The sequence below is a fragment of the Tachyglossus aculeatus genome, chromosome 26, assembly GCF_015852505.1.
Source record: "Tachyglossus aculeatus isolate mTacAcu1 chromosome 26, mTacAcu1.pri, whole genome shotgun sequence".
NCBI classification, from domain to species: Eukaryota; Metazoa; Chordata; class Mammalia; order Monotremata; family Tachyglossidae; genus Tachyglossus; species Tachyglossus aculeatus.
The window spans coordinates 20,988,152-21,002,563 of NC_052091.1; the positions used below are offsets into that span (position 1 = coordinate 20,988,152).

Below are 14,412 nucleotides of genomic sequence, written 5' to 3' on the forward strand. Positions count from 1 at the left end.
ATTATTATCTGGCAGATGAGGGAACCGAGGCCCGGAGAAGTGAACTGACTTGCCCAAGGTTCACACAGCAGATGAGTGATGGAGCTGGGCTGGGAACCTAGGTCCTCTGACTCCCAGGCCCAGGCTCTTTCCACTAGGCCACACTGCTTCTCAGAGAAGCTGTGGACCTACCCCGACCCTTCTGAATTCTTGTCTTCCCAGTGCTCTTTCTGGGCTGACCCGGGGTGCTAACTGCCTGAGTAGTAGTGATAGTAATAGTATTGATTAATCAATCAATCAATCAGTGGTATTGACTTGAGTGCTCACTATGTGCACAGCTCTGTACTAAGCATCTTTTTTATAATGGCATTTATTAAGCGCTTACTATGTGCACTGTTCTAAGCGCTGGGAAGTTTGTAAGGTGATTAGGTTGTCCCATGTGGGGCTCACAGTCTTAATCCCCATTTTACAGATGAGGTAACAGGCACAGAGAAGTTAAGTGACTTGCCCAAAGTCACACAGCTGACAAGTGGCAGAGCCAGGATTTGAACCCATGATCTCTGACTCGAAAGCCCATGCTATTTCCACTGAGCCACGCTGCTTCTCTAAGCACTTAGGAGAGGACAATTCAACAGGATTTTAAACAGACAGACAAGTGCCCTTACCCATAACGAGCTGAGGGTCTAGAGAAGCACTATGTGCAGAACACTGTACTAAGCACTTGGGAGAGTCCAATCCAACAAAATGGGCAGACATGATTCCTGCCCAAAACGAACTGACAGTCTACAGATGAGCGAGCTGTGCGCAGAGCACTGTACTGAGCGCTGGGGAGAGAATTCGCAGGTGGGAATTCAACTTAGTCCCTGTCCCTCTGGAGGTGAGGGGCTCGCATCTGAAGTTAAGTAAATATGTCCAGCTAGGGAAGTTCCAACCAGCATCAGGTTCCAGAGAACACATGGAGCACAATCGGCTCTCTCATCTGTTCATGCATGAGGGGAAAACACCAGGACTAAGTGTGCTCAGCAAATGTCAACAGCCACCGCACCTGGGTTAGCAAAGGGAGAAAAGTGTTGTTTTTTTTTTAAATGAAAAACAAGGAACTCTCTTCCCCTGCTCTGAACAAAATGCTGTTCAGAGCCCCCATGTACAGGGTCCAGGGCAACTGATGAAACTTGCTCTCTATATTATCTCGCGGCCAAACTCAGACCGAGACGATCGAGAAGTTGGCGATTCTGGGATCTCGCGATGAGGAGGACTACCGAAGGCACTGAAGGACGTTTTCCCTCAAGATTTTTTTATATTTATCAGCAACTCTGGGGGCAGAGAGGAACGTTTTGGTCCTGAAATGTGAACAAGGTTTAAAAAAAAAAGTATTTTTACATGGTGACCTGGTGACCGGTGATTTTCCAAAATGTTTCAAACCTCGTTGGGAGCAGGAATCCTGTCTGTCAACTCTGTTGTACTGTACCCTATCTCGTTGCGGACATCTCGCCTGCATCCTGCCTCTGGTTTGGAAATCCCTCCCTCCCCACATCACATCCGGCAGACCATCACTCTCCCCACCTTCAAAGCACGCCTATTCCAAGAGGCCTTCCCTGACTAAGCCCTCATTTCCTCTTATCCTACTCCCTTCTGCATTTGGATTTACACCCTGTGTTCACCCCATCCTCAGCCCCACAGCACTTCTGAACATATCCACAATTAATTCATATTAATACCCGTCTCCCCCTCTCAACTGTAACCTTGTCCTGAGCAGGAGATGTGTCTACCAACTCGATAAAACTGTAGCGTGCCAACCGCTGCAAAAGAAGCAGCATGGCCTGGTGGATAGAGCATGGGCCCAGGACTCAGAAGGTCGTGGGTTCTACTAGCAGCTCCGCCACTTGTCTGCTGTGTGACTTTGGGCAAGTCACTTCACTTCTCCAGGCCTCAGTTACCTCGTTTATAAAATGGGGATTGAGCCTGTGAGCCCCTCATGGGACAGGGACTGTGTCCAACCTGATTTGCTTGTATCTATCTCAGTGCTTGGCACAGAGTAAATGCTTAACAAATACTGCAATTATTATTACACCTCTAAGGATTATCTAAGCCGAGGGGGAGGTACACTTCAGCCTCTAGGGTTTAAGGCATTACCACAATTTCCAATGGTCACTTACACTTGGGGTTTGAGAATCTTCAGCTGAGTGAGAATGTCCTTCTGCACCCTGGGGTTAGCAGTGGCGGTGAGGGCCATCACGGGGACCAAAGGGAACTTCTGACGCAGCACGTTCATCCGCTTGTAGTCCTGCCGGAAATCATGGCCCCACTGGTTGAAAGAGGAAAAAGATACTGTTTTTCAGTTCAGCGGGCAGGCCCTGAAAAGAAGCCTCTAGCTATCCCGATACCTTATTGGGCAATACTAATAATAAAGTCTCCAGACTGTAAGTTCATCATGGGCAGGGAATTTGTTTATTGTTGCATTGTACTCTCCCAAGCGCTTAGTACAGTGCCCCATACACGGTAAGCACTCAATAAATATGAGTGACCGACAGAAACGGCAACATTTAGAAAAGGAATGTTAAGGTACTGAGTAACATCATTTACACATTCTTTTGAAAAGCAAGAAAAGCAAATTTCACCAGCAAAGCATTTTCATTAAAAAAAGAATTTACTCCCAAGGAGTTCATTTGACTTTTTTTTTTATTTGAAACGGTATTAGTGAGTGTTTGCTATGTGCCAGGAACTGCTCTAATTGCTGGGGTAGATACAAAGTAATCAGCTTGGACCCGAGCCGTGTTCCACAGGGGGCTCACAGTCTTATTCCCCATTTTCTAGATGAGGCCCAGAGAAGTCAAGTAACTTGCCCAAGGTCACCCAGTGGGCAAGTGTCGGAGCCGAAATTAGAACCCAGGTCCTTCCGGCTCCCAGGCCTAGGCTCTATCCACTAGGCCAGCCTCCTTCTCCCCCTCTAGACTGTACAGGCAGGCTACACCTCCTCCGATTCTGTTGGATTGTACTCTCCCAAGTGGTTAGTTCAGTGCTCTGCACATAGTAAACACTCAACGAACAGTATTGATCAATTGACTGATTTGACTTCTACTTTGGAAAACAGTGTGGCAGTTGCCCCTCTAGGATTTCGACTATTTCAGAGCCTAAATTAGGAAGCAGTCGTTACCTGACTGACACAGTGTGCTTCATCAATAACAAAACGGGCCAAAAATTTCCTTTCGTACAAGTTTTCCAGGGTAGAAATTAGCCGGTTACTTGCACAGACCTGGAAGAAAATGCAAGAAGGAATACTTTGGTCGATCGAAAAATTAAAGACGTGGGTACTAGCCTGAATGTTTTCCCTTCCGTTTCAACAACAATTTATGTTGCACTACAGTTCATTTGATAAACAGTTCCCCCTTTCAGGACAGAGTAGGTTACATTAGCAATAAAACATAGAAGGGAGGGGTTTTCCTCATGAAAATCTGGCTCATAAAATATTCAGGTTAAGTGTTCAGTACAGTACCATTTCCTAAGAACAACGGTACACAGGAAAACAGATGCTAAGATTTCTTGATCAGCAGCAAAAAGGCATTTTGTGAGCTTTGGCCTCTTCTTCGAAAAGAGCTTTACAAACACACCTTCTCCGGAGTAACGTATAGAAGTTTTATTATGGGATCCTTCTTGGATAATTGCAGGTAGATACTGGCAGCTTCAGAATCTGTCTTATCACCAGTGAGATAAGTCGCTGGAATCTGAGGTATAAAATATAAACCAACTGAATTTTGCCAATCCAGTTTCCCCAAAATCAAATTTACCCCCAGGTTCAAATAGTTTCTTTAAAACATTTACTGCATGAAGACTATAATAATAATAATGATGGCATTTATTAAGCGCTTACTATGTGCAAAGCACTGTTCTAAGCGCTGGGGAGGTTACAAGGTGATCAGTTTGTCCCCCGGGGGGCTCACAGTCTTAATCCCCATTTTATAGATGAGGTAACAGGTGCAGAGAAGAGTGCGTGGCTCAGTGGAAAGAGCCCAGGCTTTGGAGTCAGTGTTCATGGGTTCAAATCCCAGCTCTGCCAACTGTCAGCTGTGTGACTTTGGGCAAGTCACTTAACTTCTCTGTGCCTGTTTCCTCATCTGTAAAACGGGGGTTAAGACTGAGCCCCATGTGGGACAACCTGATCACCTTGTAACCTCCCCAGTGCTTAGAACAGTGCTTTGCACACAGTAAGCACTTAATAAATGCCATTATTATTATTATTACTCCTCGCACAGAAAATCCTCAATAAATAAAACTGATTGACTTTGTTCAAACCCGTTCTGTTATGAGGGCGCACCTCTGCGGCTTTTATTAATCACTTGAGAAAGATTAAAAAAAAAAGTTTCTGTTTGAACTTACATCTAAGGAAGTTAGCTTCTGGACTTGATCCACGATCAGCGATCTCAACGGGGAGATGATGATAGAGACTCCAGGAGAAACACAGGCCGGTAGCTGATAACAAAGACTTTTGCCTCCACCTGAAGAAAAAATTAAGGCACAGAATTTTTCACTGGGCTAGGTCTTGGAGCCATGGAGCCAAAAGGGTCATGGCTATGATTTGGTCGTGTGATTTCGGACTTCTGGGCCTGAATGGAGCAATATGATACAGAGGGAAAAGGTTAATGCCTCAGGGAGGCACCCGGAATCCAGACGCGTCCACGAGGAGTGCACAAAAGGTCAAATTGGAACAATGATTGAGTGTTCACTGTGTGCAGAGCACTGGTGCTAAGCACCTGGGAGAGTCCACTACAACACAGAGCCAGCAGATCCGTTCCTAAGTATTCGGGCTGGATGTTGGAGTGCTAACTGCTTACCTCTCCCAAGAGCCAAGCCTACAGACCTCTCAGGTACCATCTCAATTGCCAAACAGATCACTACAATTCGCTTGGTTGAGGATTTCAACTACCCCCAGCGACTGTCCGAGGTTCTGCCGGCTCCAGCATCGAAGGGTACAGAACGTTGGCTGGACAGCTCTTAAACCAGATCCAAGAATAACGGCTGACCCCAGATTTGGTACTTGCTCCCAGTTTACAGCCCCCTTCCACCAGAGTGGCCTGTTGGGAAGAGCTTGGGTCTGGGTTCTAATCCTGATTCTGCCAACTGCTTGCTGTCTTGGGCAAGTACTGAATTTCTCTGTGGCTCAGTTTCCACAACTGTAAAATGGGGATGAAATCCTACCTCCTCCTACCTGGACTGTGAGCCCAAACTGGGACGGGGAGAAGCAGCGTGACTCAGTGGAAAGAGCACGGGCTTTGGAGTTAGAGGTCATGGGTTCAAATCCCAGCTCCGCCACTTGTCAGCTGTGTGACTTTGGGCAAGTTACAACTTCTCTAGACCTCAGTTCCCTCATCTGTAAAATGGGGATGAAGACTGTGAGCCCCACGTGGGACAACCTGATTACCTTGTATCTACCCCAGCACTTAGAACAGTGCTTTGCACATAGTAAGTGCTTAACAAATGCCAACATTATTATTATTATCCCGTATCTTCCCCAGTGCTTAGAACAGTGCTTGACACTGAGGAAGCACGTACCAAATACCATAAAAAAAATAAATAAAAAAGGAACTATCATACATCTCACAACCTGCAGAATGAAAGGCATTTTCATTTAATATGGCAAAAATCACAACACCTCTATGAATAAAAATTGTGGTACTTGTTAAAGCGCTTGCTATGCACCTCAAGAACTGTGCTAAGCACTAGGGTGGATATAACATAGTCAGATCGGACACAGTCCCTGTCCTGGAGGGGGTTCACAGTCCAAGAGGGTGGGAGAACAGGTACCGAACCTGCATTTTACAGATGGGGAAACCAAGGCCCAGAGAAGTGAAGTGACTCACCCAAGGCAGAAAAGTGGCGGAACTAGGATTAGAACCCCAGGATTCCTGACTCCAAGGCCCAGGATCTCTCTACTAGGGCCTGCCGATCTGAAGATATACGGCATGAGAGCAGGAACAAATCCCAGGGGAAATAGCGTGGCCTTGTGGAAAGAGTCCAGGCTTGAGAGTCAGAGGAACCGAGTTCTAATCCTGACCCCTCCCCTTGTCTGCGGTGTGACCTCAGGCAAGTCCCTTAACGTCCCTGGGCCTCAGTGACCTCTTTGGTAAAATGGGGATGAAGATTTCAAGCCCCACTAGGGACATGTACTGTGCCCAACTTGTTTAACTTGTATCTGTCCCAGTGCTTAGTACAGTGTCTGGCACATAGTAAGCATTTACCAAATACCATAAAAAACAAATGCACCAAAAAACCCCACCCAGATCCTCTGAGCCTTAAGGGTGCTACAACTTCCTCTGCCCCTTCTCTGTCTCTCCCCGAGAAGAGGGCTTATGTCTGCTTTCCAGAGAGACTTCTGCTGGGGGCAGCAGGGACCCAAGGAAGTTATGTTCCAGGAAAATGGCCTGGGCCAGCCTCTCATTGGGCTGGAGAAGTCACAGGAGGAAATCTGGCCATCTAGATCACAGGAATGGGTAAAACTAGAAGATTAAGTGGGATGACAACCAACTTAGCCAGCAAATCAAAGAAAAACGAAACCAATAAACACGTACCAACTGACAAAGGCACTGAGCTAATAACCTGGCCCCTCTGATGGAGGCCTCGTGGTCCAGCAGGCTAGCTCCTTATGTGGATGAGGGGGAACTGGTCCGGAGTTTTCTAAAACTGAGAATCAGCTTAGGCCCCAGGGCCCCTCCTACAGGGAAGGGCTCTTTTGCCTGGGATATCAATCATTCATCTGGTGACACTAGCTAGAGTGCAGCTAATTACATCGGCAGAGTCAGGCAAAGAGGGGGTTGAGACAGTAGTTCACGAAGAGCCACAAAGAGAGGGAGTCCCTGTGAGACAGCCCAAGGGAATAGGCATAAGGTGTTCACTGGGGGTCACCAGGATGTTTGTTTTATAGTCCTTGTTAAGCCCTTAATATGTGTCAAACACCGTTCTAAGCGCTGGGGTAGGTACCTGTTAATTAGATCGGACACAGTCCCTGCCCCACATGGGGTTCACAGTCTTAAGCAGGGGAACAAATATTGAATCCCCATTATACAGCTGAGGAAACAGAGGCATAGAAGTTATATCATCATCATCAATCGTATTTATTGAGCGCTTACTGTGTGCAGAGCACTGTACTAAGCGCTTGGGAAGTACAAGTTGGCAACATATAGAGACAGTCCCTACGCAACAGTGGGCTCACAGTCTAAAAGGGGGAGACAGAGAACAAAACCATACTAACAAAATAAAATAAATAGAATAGATATGTACAAGTAAAATAGAGTAACAGATATGACTTCATTCAATCGTACTGAGTGCCTACTGTGTGCAAAGCACTGTATTAAGCGCTTGGGAGAGTTCAATAGAACAATAAACAGACACACGCCCTGCCCACAATAAGGTTGCCCAAGGTAACACAACAAGCAATTGCCTCAGCATCCAGCAAGAGCCGAAATTAGAACCCAGGCCCGTGCTCTTTCCACCAGGCCACACTGCCACGGGAAAGTGCTTGGTACAGTGCTCTGCACACAATAAGCGCTCAATAAATACGACTGAATGAACTGAATGAATGACCAGAGGAGGGAACATCCACGGGAGGGCTGCTAGGCAAATGACCAAATGATCAAACAAGAGCAGCGATCGAGGCAAGCCCCTACATTGGGGGCAGCTACCAGATCTGGTATCGGAGTTTGGTTTAAGATTCTGTCTGGCCAACATTCTGTACCTTTTTACCCTGGAAGGACCTAGGATGGTCAGGGCAGGGGCCGACGGAACCCTCAATGAAGCAAATTCTACTGATCTGCTCCATCCTTGAGACCGTACCTGAGATGTCTTTGGACGTGGAGCTTGAAAAGGGAAGGCAGTTAGCCCTCCTCTAATGCCTAGCCCCAATACTTGGGAACGGGTCTACCGGCTTTGTTACCTTGTCCTTTCCTGGGCGTTCAGTTCTCTACATAGTGAGCCTTCAATAAACACCATTGACAGAACACGTCCCTTCCCCTAAGACAGTTCCAAACCTAAGAGTGAGAGGATGGTGGCAGCCAACTACTGAGGCAGCGCAGAGGGTGTTAACATGGCCACCTTAAGAATCCCTATCCTGAACCAAAATTGTCCTGGATATGGGACCCTGGGGGCTGGAACTGGGAGTCCACTAACCTCCAAAGTCACTAGAAATATCACGAGGTGTGTAGGTTTAGGGGCGTGGGGGGAAGGGTGTCAATATCATGTATTAACAGGACTTGCATGTTTTATTATACATCATGATAATTCTTTTTTTTCTTAATGGTATTCGTTAAGCACTTACTATGTGCCAGACACCATACTAAGTGCTGGGGTAGATACAAGTGTATCAGGTTGGACAGTGTCCCTGTCCCACAGGGGGTTCACAGTCTTAATCCCCATTTTAAAGGTGAGGGAACTGAGGCCCGGAGAAATGAAGCAATTAGCCCACAGTCGCACGGCAGATGAATGGCGGAGCTGGGATTAGACCCCAGGTCCTTTTGACTCCCGGGCCCATGCTCTATCCTTTAGGCCACACTCACTATAAGCAAGGTTTCCCTTTCTGCTACAGACCGGAAGTAAAAAAGCAAGACTAAAAATGACCAGGGAGCTGGTGAAACTTGGACTCTGGGGATGGAAAACAGTCTGCTCTCCATAGTCTTTGAAGACAGCTCTCTTTTAAGAGCCAACAGTCAGTAAACGTTTTTGCCGGGTGGGAAAAAAAAGTTCTAAAGCACAGTTTGCTCTTACTCATGTTCAAGACTGCTTATGTGATGCCACAGTAGAGTCATCTTGCAGTTTTATTAAACATTTAAAGGGTGTACCTTCACTACTTTAAAAGGTTTCACGAATGCACTCATTGCCATAAAGTTTGGGATAAATGAAGAAAGGAAAACAACCTTGCTTCAATCTTGAAAAACAACGCGGAAAAAATTAGGTCCAGCTTTCAGTAAATAATTCGCCCAGCCCTACATAACTTCGTAACACTTATGGATATGTCCATAATTTAATATATTTATTTATAGTAATGTAGACTGTAAGCTCATTGTGGGCAGAGAACATGTCTACCAACACTGAGTAGCATGCCCTACTGGAAAGAGCACGGGCCTGGGAGTCCGAGGACTTGGGCTCTAATCCTGGCTCCGCCACTTATTTGCTGTGTGACCTTGGGCAAGTCACTTTACTTCTCTGGGCCTCCATTACCTCATCTGTAAAATGGGGATGAAGACTGTGAGCCTCATCCTCCTCCCTATCCCCCCGTCCTACCTCCTTCCCCTCCCCACAGCACCTGTATGTTTGTGCAGAGTTATTGCTCTATTTATTTTACTTGTAAATATTTACTGTTCTATTTATTTTATTAATTATGTGCATATAGCTATAATTCTATTTATTCTGATGGTATTGAGACCTGTCTACTTGTTTTGTTGTGTGTCTCCTCATTCTAGACTGTGAGCCTGCTCTTGGGTAGGGACCATCTCTCTATGTTGCCAACTTGTACTTCTCAAGCGCTTAGTACAGTGCTCTGCACACAGTAAGCGCTCAATAAATACGATTGAATGAATGAATGTGGACACGGACTGTGTCTACAAGGACTTGTATCTACCCCAGCGCTTAGAACAGTGCTTGCCACATGGTTAGCACTTAGCAAATACCACTATTATTATTATTACTTTCCCAAGTGCTTAGTATAGTGCTCTGCACACAGTAAGCATTCAATAAATTCCACTGAATGATTGATAACTCCTTTGTGGCTATAAACAGGAGTGCAGTTAATAATATTAAGAGCACAAGGAAAATGACCATATTGTCCTTAGAAGTGGATGGTGATGAATTGGTCATGGGACACCAAGTAAGTAGACATCAACTCCCCTGCCTCCCTCTCCCTGTCATTTTCCCCTCCCAGGACAAATTTTCCCCAGAGGAAAACCGACGCCGTCGTCACCACCCTTGGGATTAAGAATCCACCGACCAATCTCGGACCTGTCCTCGGAGGATCGAGAAGAGAAATTTTGAGAGCAAGCAGTGTGGCCTAGTGGAAAGGGCCAGGGCCTGGGAGTCAGAGGACTGCTTCTAAGCAGCGTGGCTCAGTGGAAAGAGCCTGGGTTTTTGAGTCAGAGGTCATGGGTTCAAATCCCAGCTCCATCACTTGTCAGCTGTGTGACTTTAGGCAAGTCACTTCACTTCTCCGGGCCTCAGTTCCCTCATCTGTAAAATGGGGATGAAGCCTGTGAGCCCCCCGTGGGACAACCTGATTACCTTGTACCCCCCAGCGCTTAGAACAGTGCTTTGCACATAGTAAGCACTTAATAAATGCCATTATTATTATTATTCTAATCCAGGCTCTGCCACTTGTCTTCTGTGTGACCTTGGGCAACTCGTTTAACTTTCCTGTGCCTCAGTCTCCTCCCCTGTAGAATGGGGATGATGACCACGAGCCCCATGTGGGACAGGGCCTGTGTCCAACTTGATTCCCTTACATATCCCCCGGCCCTTAGTAAAATGCCTGGCACCCAGTAAGTGCTTGAGAGTACCCGCTCCCCCTCCCCGCAAAAAGGGGCAAGACTTTGCATCCTGACTAGAGTAGTGAGTTACAGTAGAAGCCCCAAAGGACTGAAATATTGTGATGACATCCTTCTGGTTGCTCGTTAAAGAGCCCTGATGAGCCTTAATTTAACATCTGCCCATGGGTTCTTGCCAAGTCATAGCTATAAATGCCTACCGGTGGGCATTAAGATGAAACAGTCTTCGCCAAGCAGAGCCGCATTGATAGCCTCCAACTGATTTGTGCGGAAATGATGGAGACCAAATTTCTTGTGAAAAATCTTCATCATTTCTTTCGAGTGAGAAAAATCAATCCGTTTGAAGCGTTCGTGTTCGAAGTTCCTCGAGGGCGAATTCTGAACCCACCCACCTTTAATATAAGGAGAAGAGACGGTCGTAAGAATCAGCGCTTGGAGACAGAATAACATAAGATGATGGCGAGAATTGACACGTGGACAGAAAAATAAAATATGTCAAGAAAAACACGACAACAACTGGCACTGCATTTCGGCAGCAAAAGGCTCCGCTGCTTATCTGCGGTGGGACCTTGGGCAAGTCTATGCACTTCTCTGGGCCTCAGTTGCCTCATCTGTAAAATGGGGATTAAGACTGTGAGCCCCACCTGGGACATGAACTGTGTTCATCCTGATTAGCTTGTACCTACCCCGGCGCTTAGTACAGGGCCTGGCGCATAGTAAGCACTTAACAAATACCATAAAAAAAACAAAAAGGTGATTCTCTTGTTCACCATCCCAAAGGTTCTTATGTTTTAATCCCAGTTTGGCCTGCAGGTGAGAGTTCAGTTTCTTTTCCTATAAAACGAAAGTATCGGATATAATCCCTCACGGGGCTAACTGAGGAATAGTTAATTAAAAGAACAGTCACCATTTTGCCAATGGGGAATGTCTTTTATGTTAACAAATGATAACCACTGATAAAAACACCCCAAACCAATCACACTATTTTATATTTCCATTTCACGGTAGAATACAAAAGCATACGGAATTCACAATGGAAGCAATTTATCAAGCGCAACTCTATTGTCTGGCATGCAGTAGCTGGGTATTTGACATGAAAAACCTGGTGAAAATTCAGCACAGAGGACTCCGTGCACTAAGCTCAGCCCTTATCCCAGAAGTACAACATAGACTGGCAACTCATTAGATTTAAGAAAGTGTAATTTTGAAAGTGGGAGCCTAAAATGATAATAGCTCTCCATGCCGCTTTGTTCAAAGTAAATTAAAAAAAAAAAATCAGATTTTTCAATATGCACTTCCAACCCCATGTGTACTGTATACGTTTTAACGAAATAATTTTGGGCTGTTATCTGCAGCCCTGAAATAAATAATCTCCTTTCTTTACTGGCTAATTAACACTTCCAAAATCTTCCAGTAAGAACTGTAAGACATAATGAAGAAAGAATATTGCTTATTTCAAGGAACTTGTGGTTTCACATTTCATTGGGCATAATGGCATGATGGTACATCGCATTGATATCTTTAAATTATATATTATACATTACTTTTTTATTCATACTAATGTTTGTTCCCCCCACCCGAGACTGTAAGCTCATTATGGGCAGGGAACGTGCCCGCTAATTCTGTTGTACCGTACTCTCCCAAAGCGCTTAGTATCATGCTCTGCGTGTAAGAGCTCAACTGCCTTCAAACATGCCTTCAAATATGCCCATCTGCCCCATCCTCAAAAAAACCCTCCCTTGACCCCATAGTTCCCTCCAGTTATCACCCTATCTCCCTCCTAGCATTCTTCTCCAAATTCCTTGAGAAAGTCATCAACACCCACTGTCTCAAACTCCTCTCCTCCAATTCTCTCCTGAATCCCCTCCAATCTGGCTTCCGTCCCCTTCACTCCACGAACTGTCCTCTCAAAGGTCACCAATGAGCTCCTTCTTGCCAAATCCAATGGCTCCTACTCCATCCTAATCCTCCTCGACCTCTCAGCTGCCTTTGACACTGAGGACCACCCCCTTCTCCTGGATATGTTATCCAACCTTGGTGTCACAGACTCTGTCCTCTCCTGGTTCTCCTCATCTCTCTGGCTGTTCATTCTCAGTCTCCTTCGTGGGCTCCCCCCACCCGCCACCCCTGGCTAACTGTGGGGGTTCCTCAAGGTTCAGTTCTAGGTCCTCTTCTATTCTCTATCTACACTCATTCCCCTGTAGAACTCATTCACTCCCACAGCTTCAACTACCATCTCTATGCAGATGATACCCAAATCTACATCTCCTCCCCTGATCTCTCTCCTTCTCTCCAGGTTCACACTTCCTCCTAACTTCAAGACATCTCTACTTAGATGTCCTCCCGCCACCTAAAACTCAACATGTCCAAAACAGAGCTCCTTATCTTCCCACCCAAGCCCTGTCCTCTCCCGGACTTTCCCGTCACTGTAGATGGCACCACTATCCTTTTTTCAAAAGCCCATAATCTTGGCGTTATCCTTGACTCGGCTCTCTCATTCAATCCACATATCCAATCAGTCACCAAATCCCATCAGTCTCATCTTCACAACATCACGAAAACCCGACCTTTCCTCTCCATACAAACTGTTACCAGGTTAATACAATCACTCATCCTAACCCCCCTAGATTAGCCTCCTTGTTGACCTCCAACCTCCTGCCTCTCCCCACTCCAGTCCATACTTCACTCAGCTGTCCAGATCATCTTTCTACAGAAACATTCATGGTATGTCACCCCAGTCCTCAAAAATCTCCAGGGGTTGCCGATCCACCTCCGTATCAAACAAAAATTCCTCACCACTGACTTTAAAGCAGTCCATCACCTTGCCCCCTCCTACCTCACCTCACTTCTCTCTTTCTACAACCCAGCCCGCACACTTCACTCCTTTGTTGCTAACCTTCTCACTGTGCCTCCATCTCACCTGTCTTGCCGCCGACTCCTGGCCTACGTCCGACCTCTGGCCTGGAATTCCCTCCCTCCTCAAATCCACCAGACCATTATTCTCCCCCTCTTCAAATCCTTACTGAAGGCCCATCTCCTCCCAAGAGGCCTTCCCAGGCTAAGCCCCATTTTCCCTCATCTCTCACTCCCTTCTGTGTAGCCCTGACTTGCTCCATTTTCTCTTCCCCCCTCTCCCTGCCCCGCAGCTCTTATGTATATATCTATAATTTTATTTATTAATATTGATGTCTGTTTATTTGTATTGACATCTGCCTCCACCCCCCCACCAGACTGTGAGCTTGTTGTGGGCAGGAATTGTCACTCTTTTTTGCTGTATTGCACTATCCCAAGTGCTTAGTACAGCACTCTGCACACAGTAAGCATTTAATGTGATTGAATGAATGCCAATGATTGATGAAATGGTTTCCCCTCTGATTGTGACTAATCATTACCCTGACCATCTAAAGACATGTTCCAGTAATGTACATTCCTTTTTTTTTTTTTTTTTTTTTTTTTTCCCCTGAACACTCTTCCAACCCTAAACCCTGAAAATACATATAGACCTATGGAAATTTTTAAGTTTTATTCTATTTTATGACATAAATCTCTTTTAAGCCAAACTTTACTTGGACTGACTATAGAATCTTAGCATAAGAAAATACTGGCTATTACTTCCAGTTGGCGAGATCGCAGGGCCTAGGAGACAGAGCACGGGCCTGGGAGTCAGAAGGACCTGGGTTTTAATCTCAGCTCCGCCACTTGTCTGCTATACGACCTTGGGTAAGTCACTTCACTTCTCTGTGCCTCAGCTTCCTCATCTGTAAAATGGGGCTATGGACTGCGTCCAACCTGATTAGCTTGCATCTACCCCGGAGCTTGGTACGGTGCCTAATGAATACATAGTAAGTGCTTAACAAATACCATAAACATATAGTTGCTCTTAAGTTATAAAAGCAATTTGCCCATTAATTGT

The 14,412-nt window shown here is 45.9% G+C and overlaps 1 protein-coding gene across 5 annotated transcripts in view; it reads right to left on the reverse strand.

Annotated features, from left to right (window-relative positions):
• BLM (BLM RecQ like helicase) overlaps window positions 1-14,412 on the reverse strand; it is a 100,818-nt gene that overhangs the window by 44,822 nt on the left and 41,584 nt on the right. For 4 of the 5 annotated variants that reach the window (XM_038767463.1, XM_038767465.1, XM_038767461.1 and 1 more), the window contains exons 8-12: window positions 10,700-10,891; window positions 4,354-4,472; window positions 3,588-3,701; window positions 3,134-3,232; window positions 2,136-2,284 (exon numbers count right to left, since the gene is read on the reverse strand). In XM_038767463.1, coding sequence (XP_038623391.1) covers window positions 2,136-2,284; window positions 3,134-3,232; window positions 3,588-3,701; window positions 4,354-4,472; window positions 10,700-10,891 — 673 coding nt within the window. The remainder of the gene's footprint in view (window positions 1-2,135; window positions 2,285-3,133; window positions 3,233-3,587; window positions 3,702-4,353; window positions 4,473-10,699; window positions 10,892-14,412) is intronic. The other variant, XM_038767466.1, reaches the window with a different exon arrangement.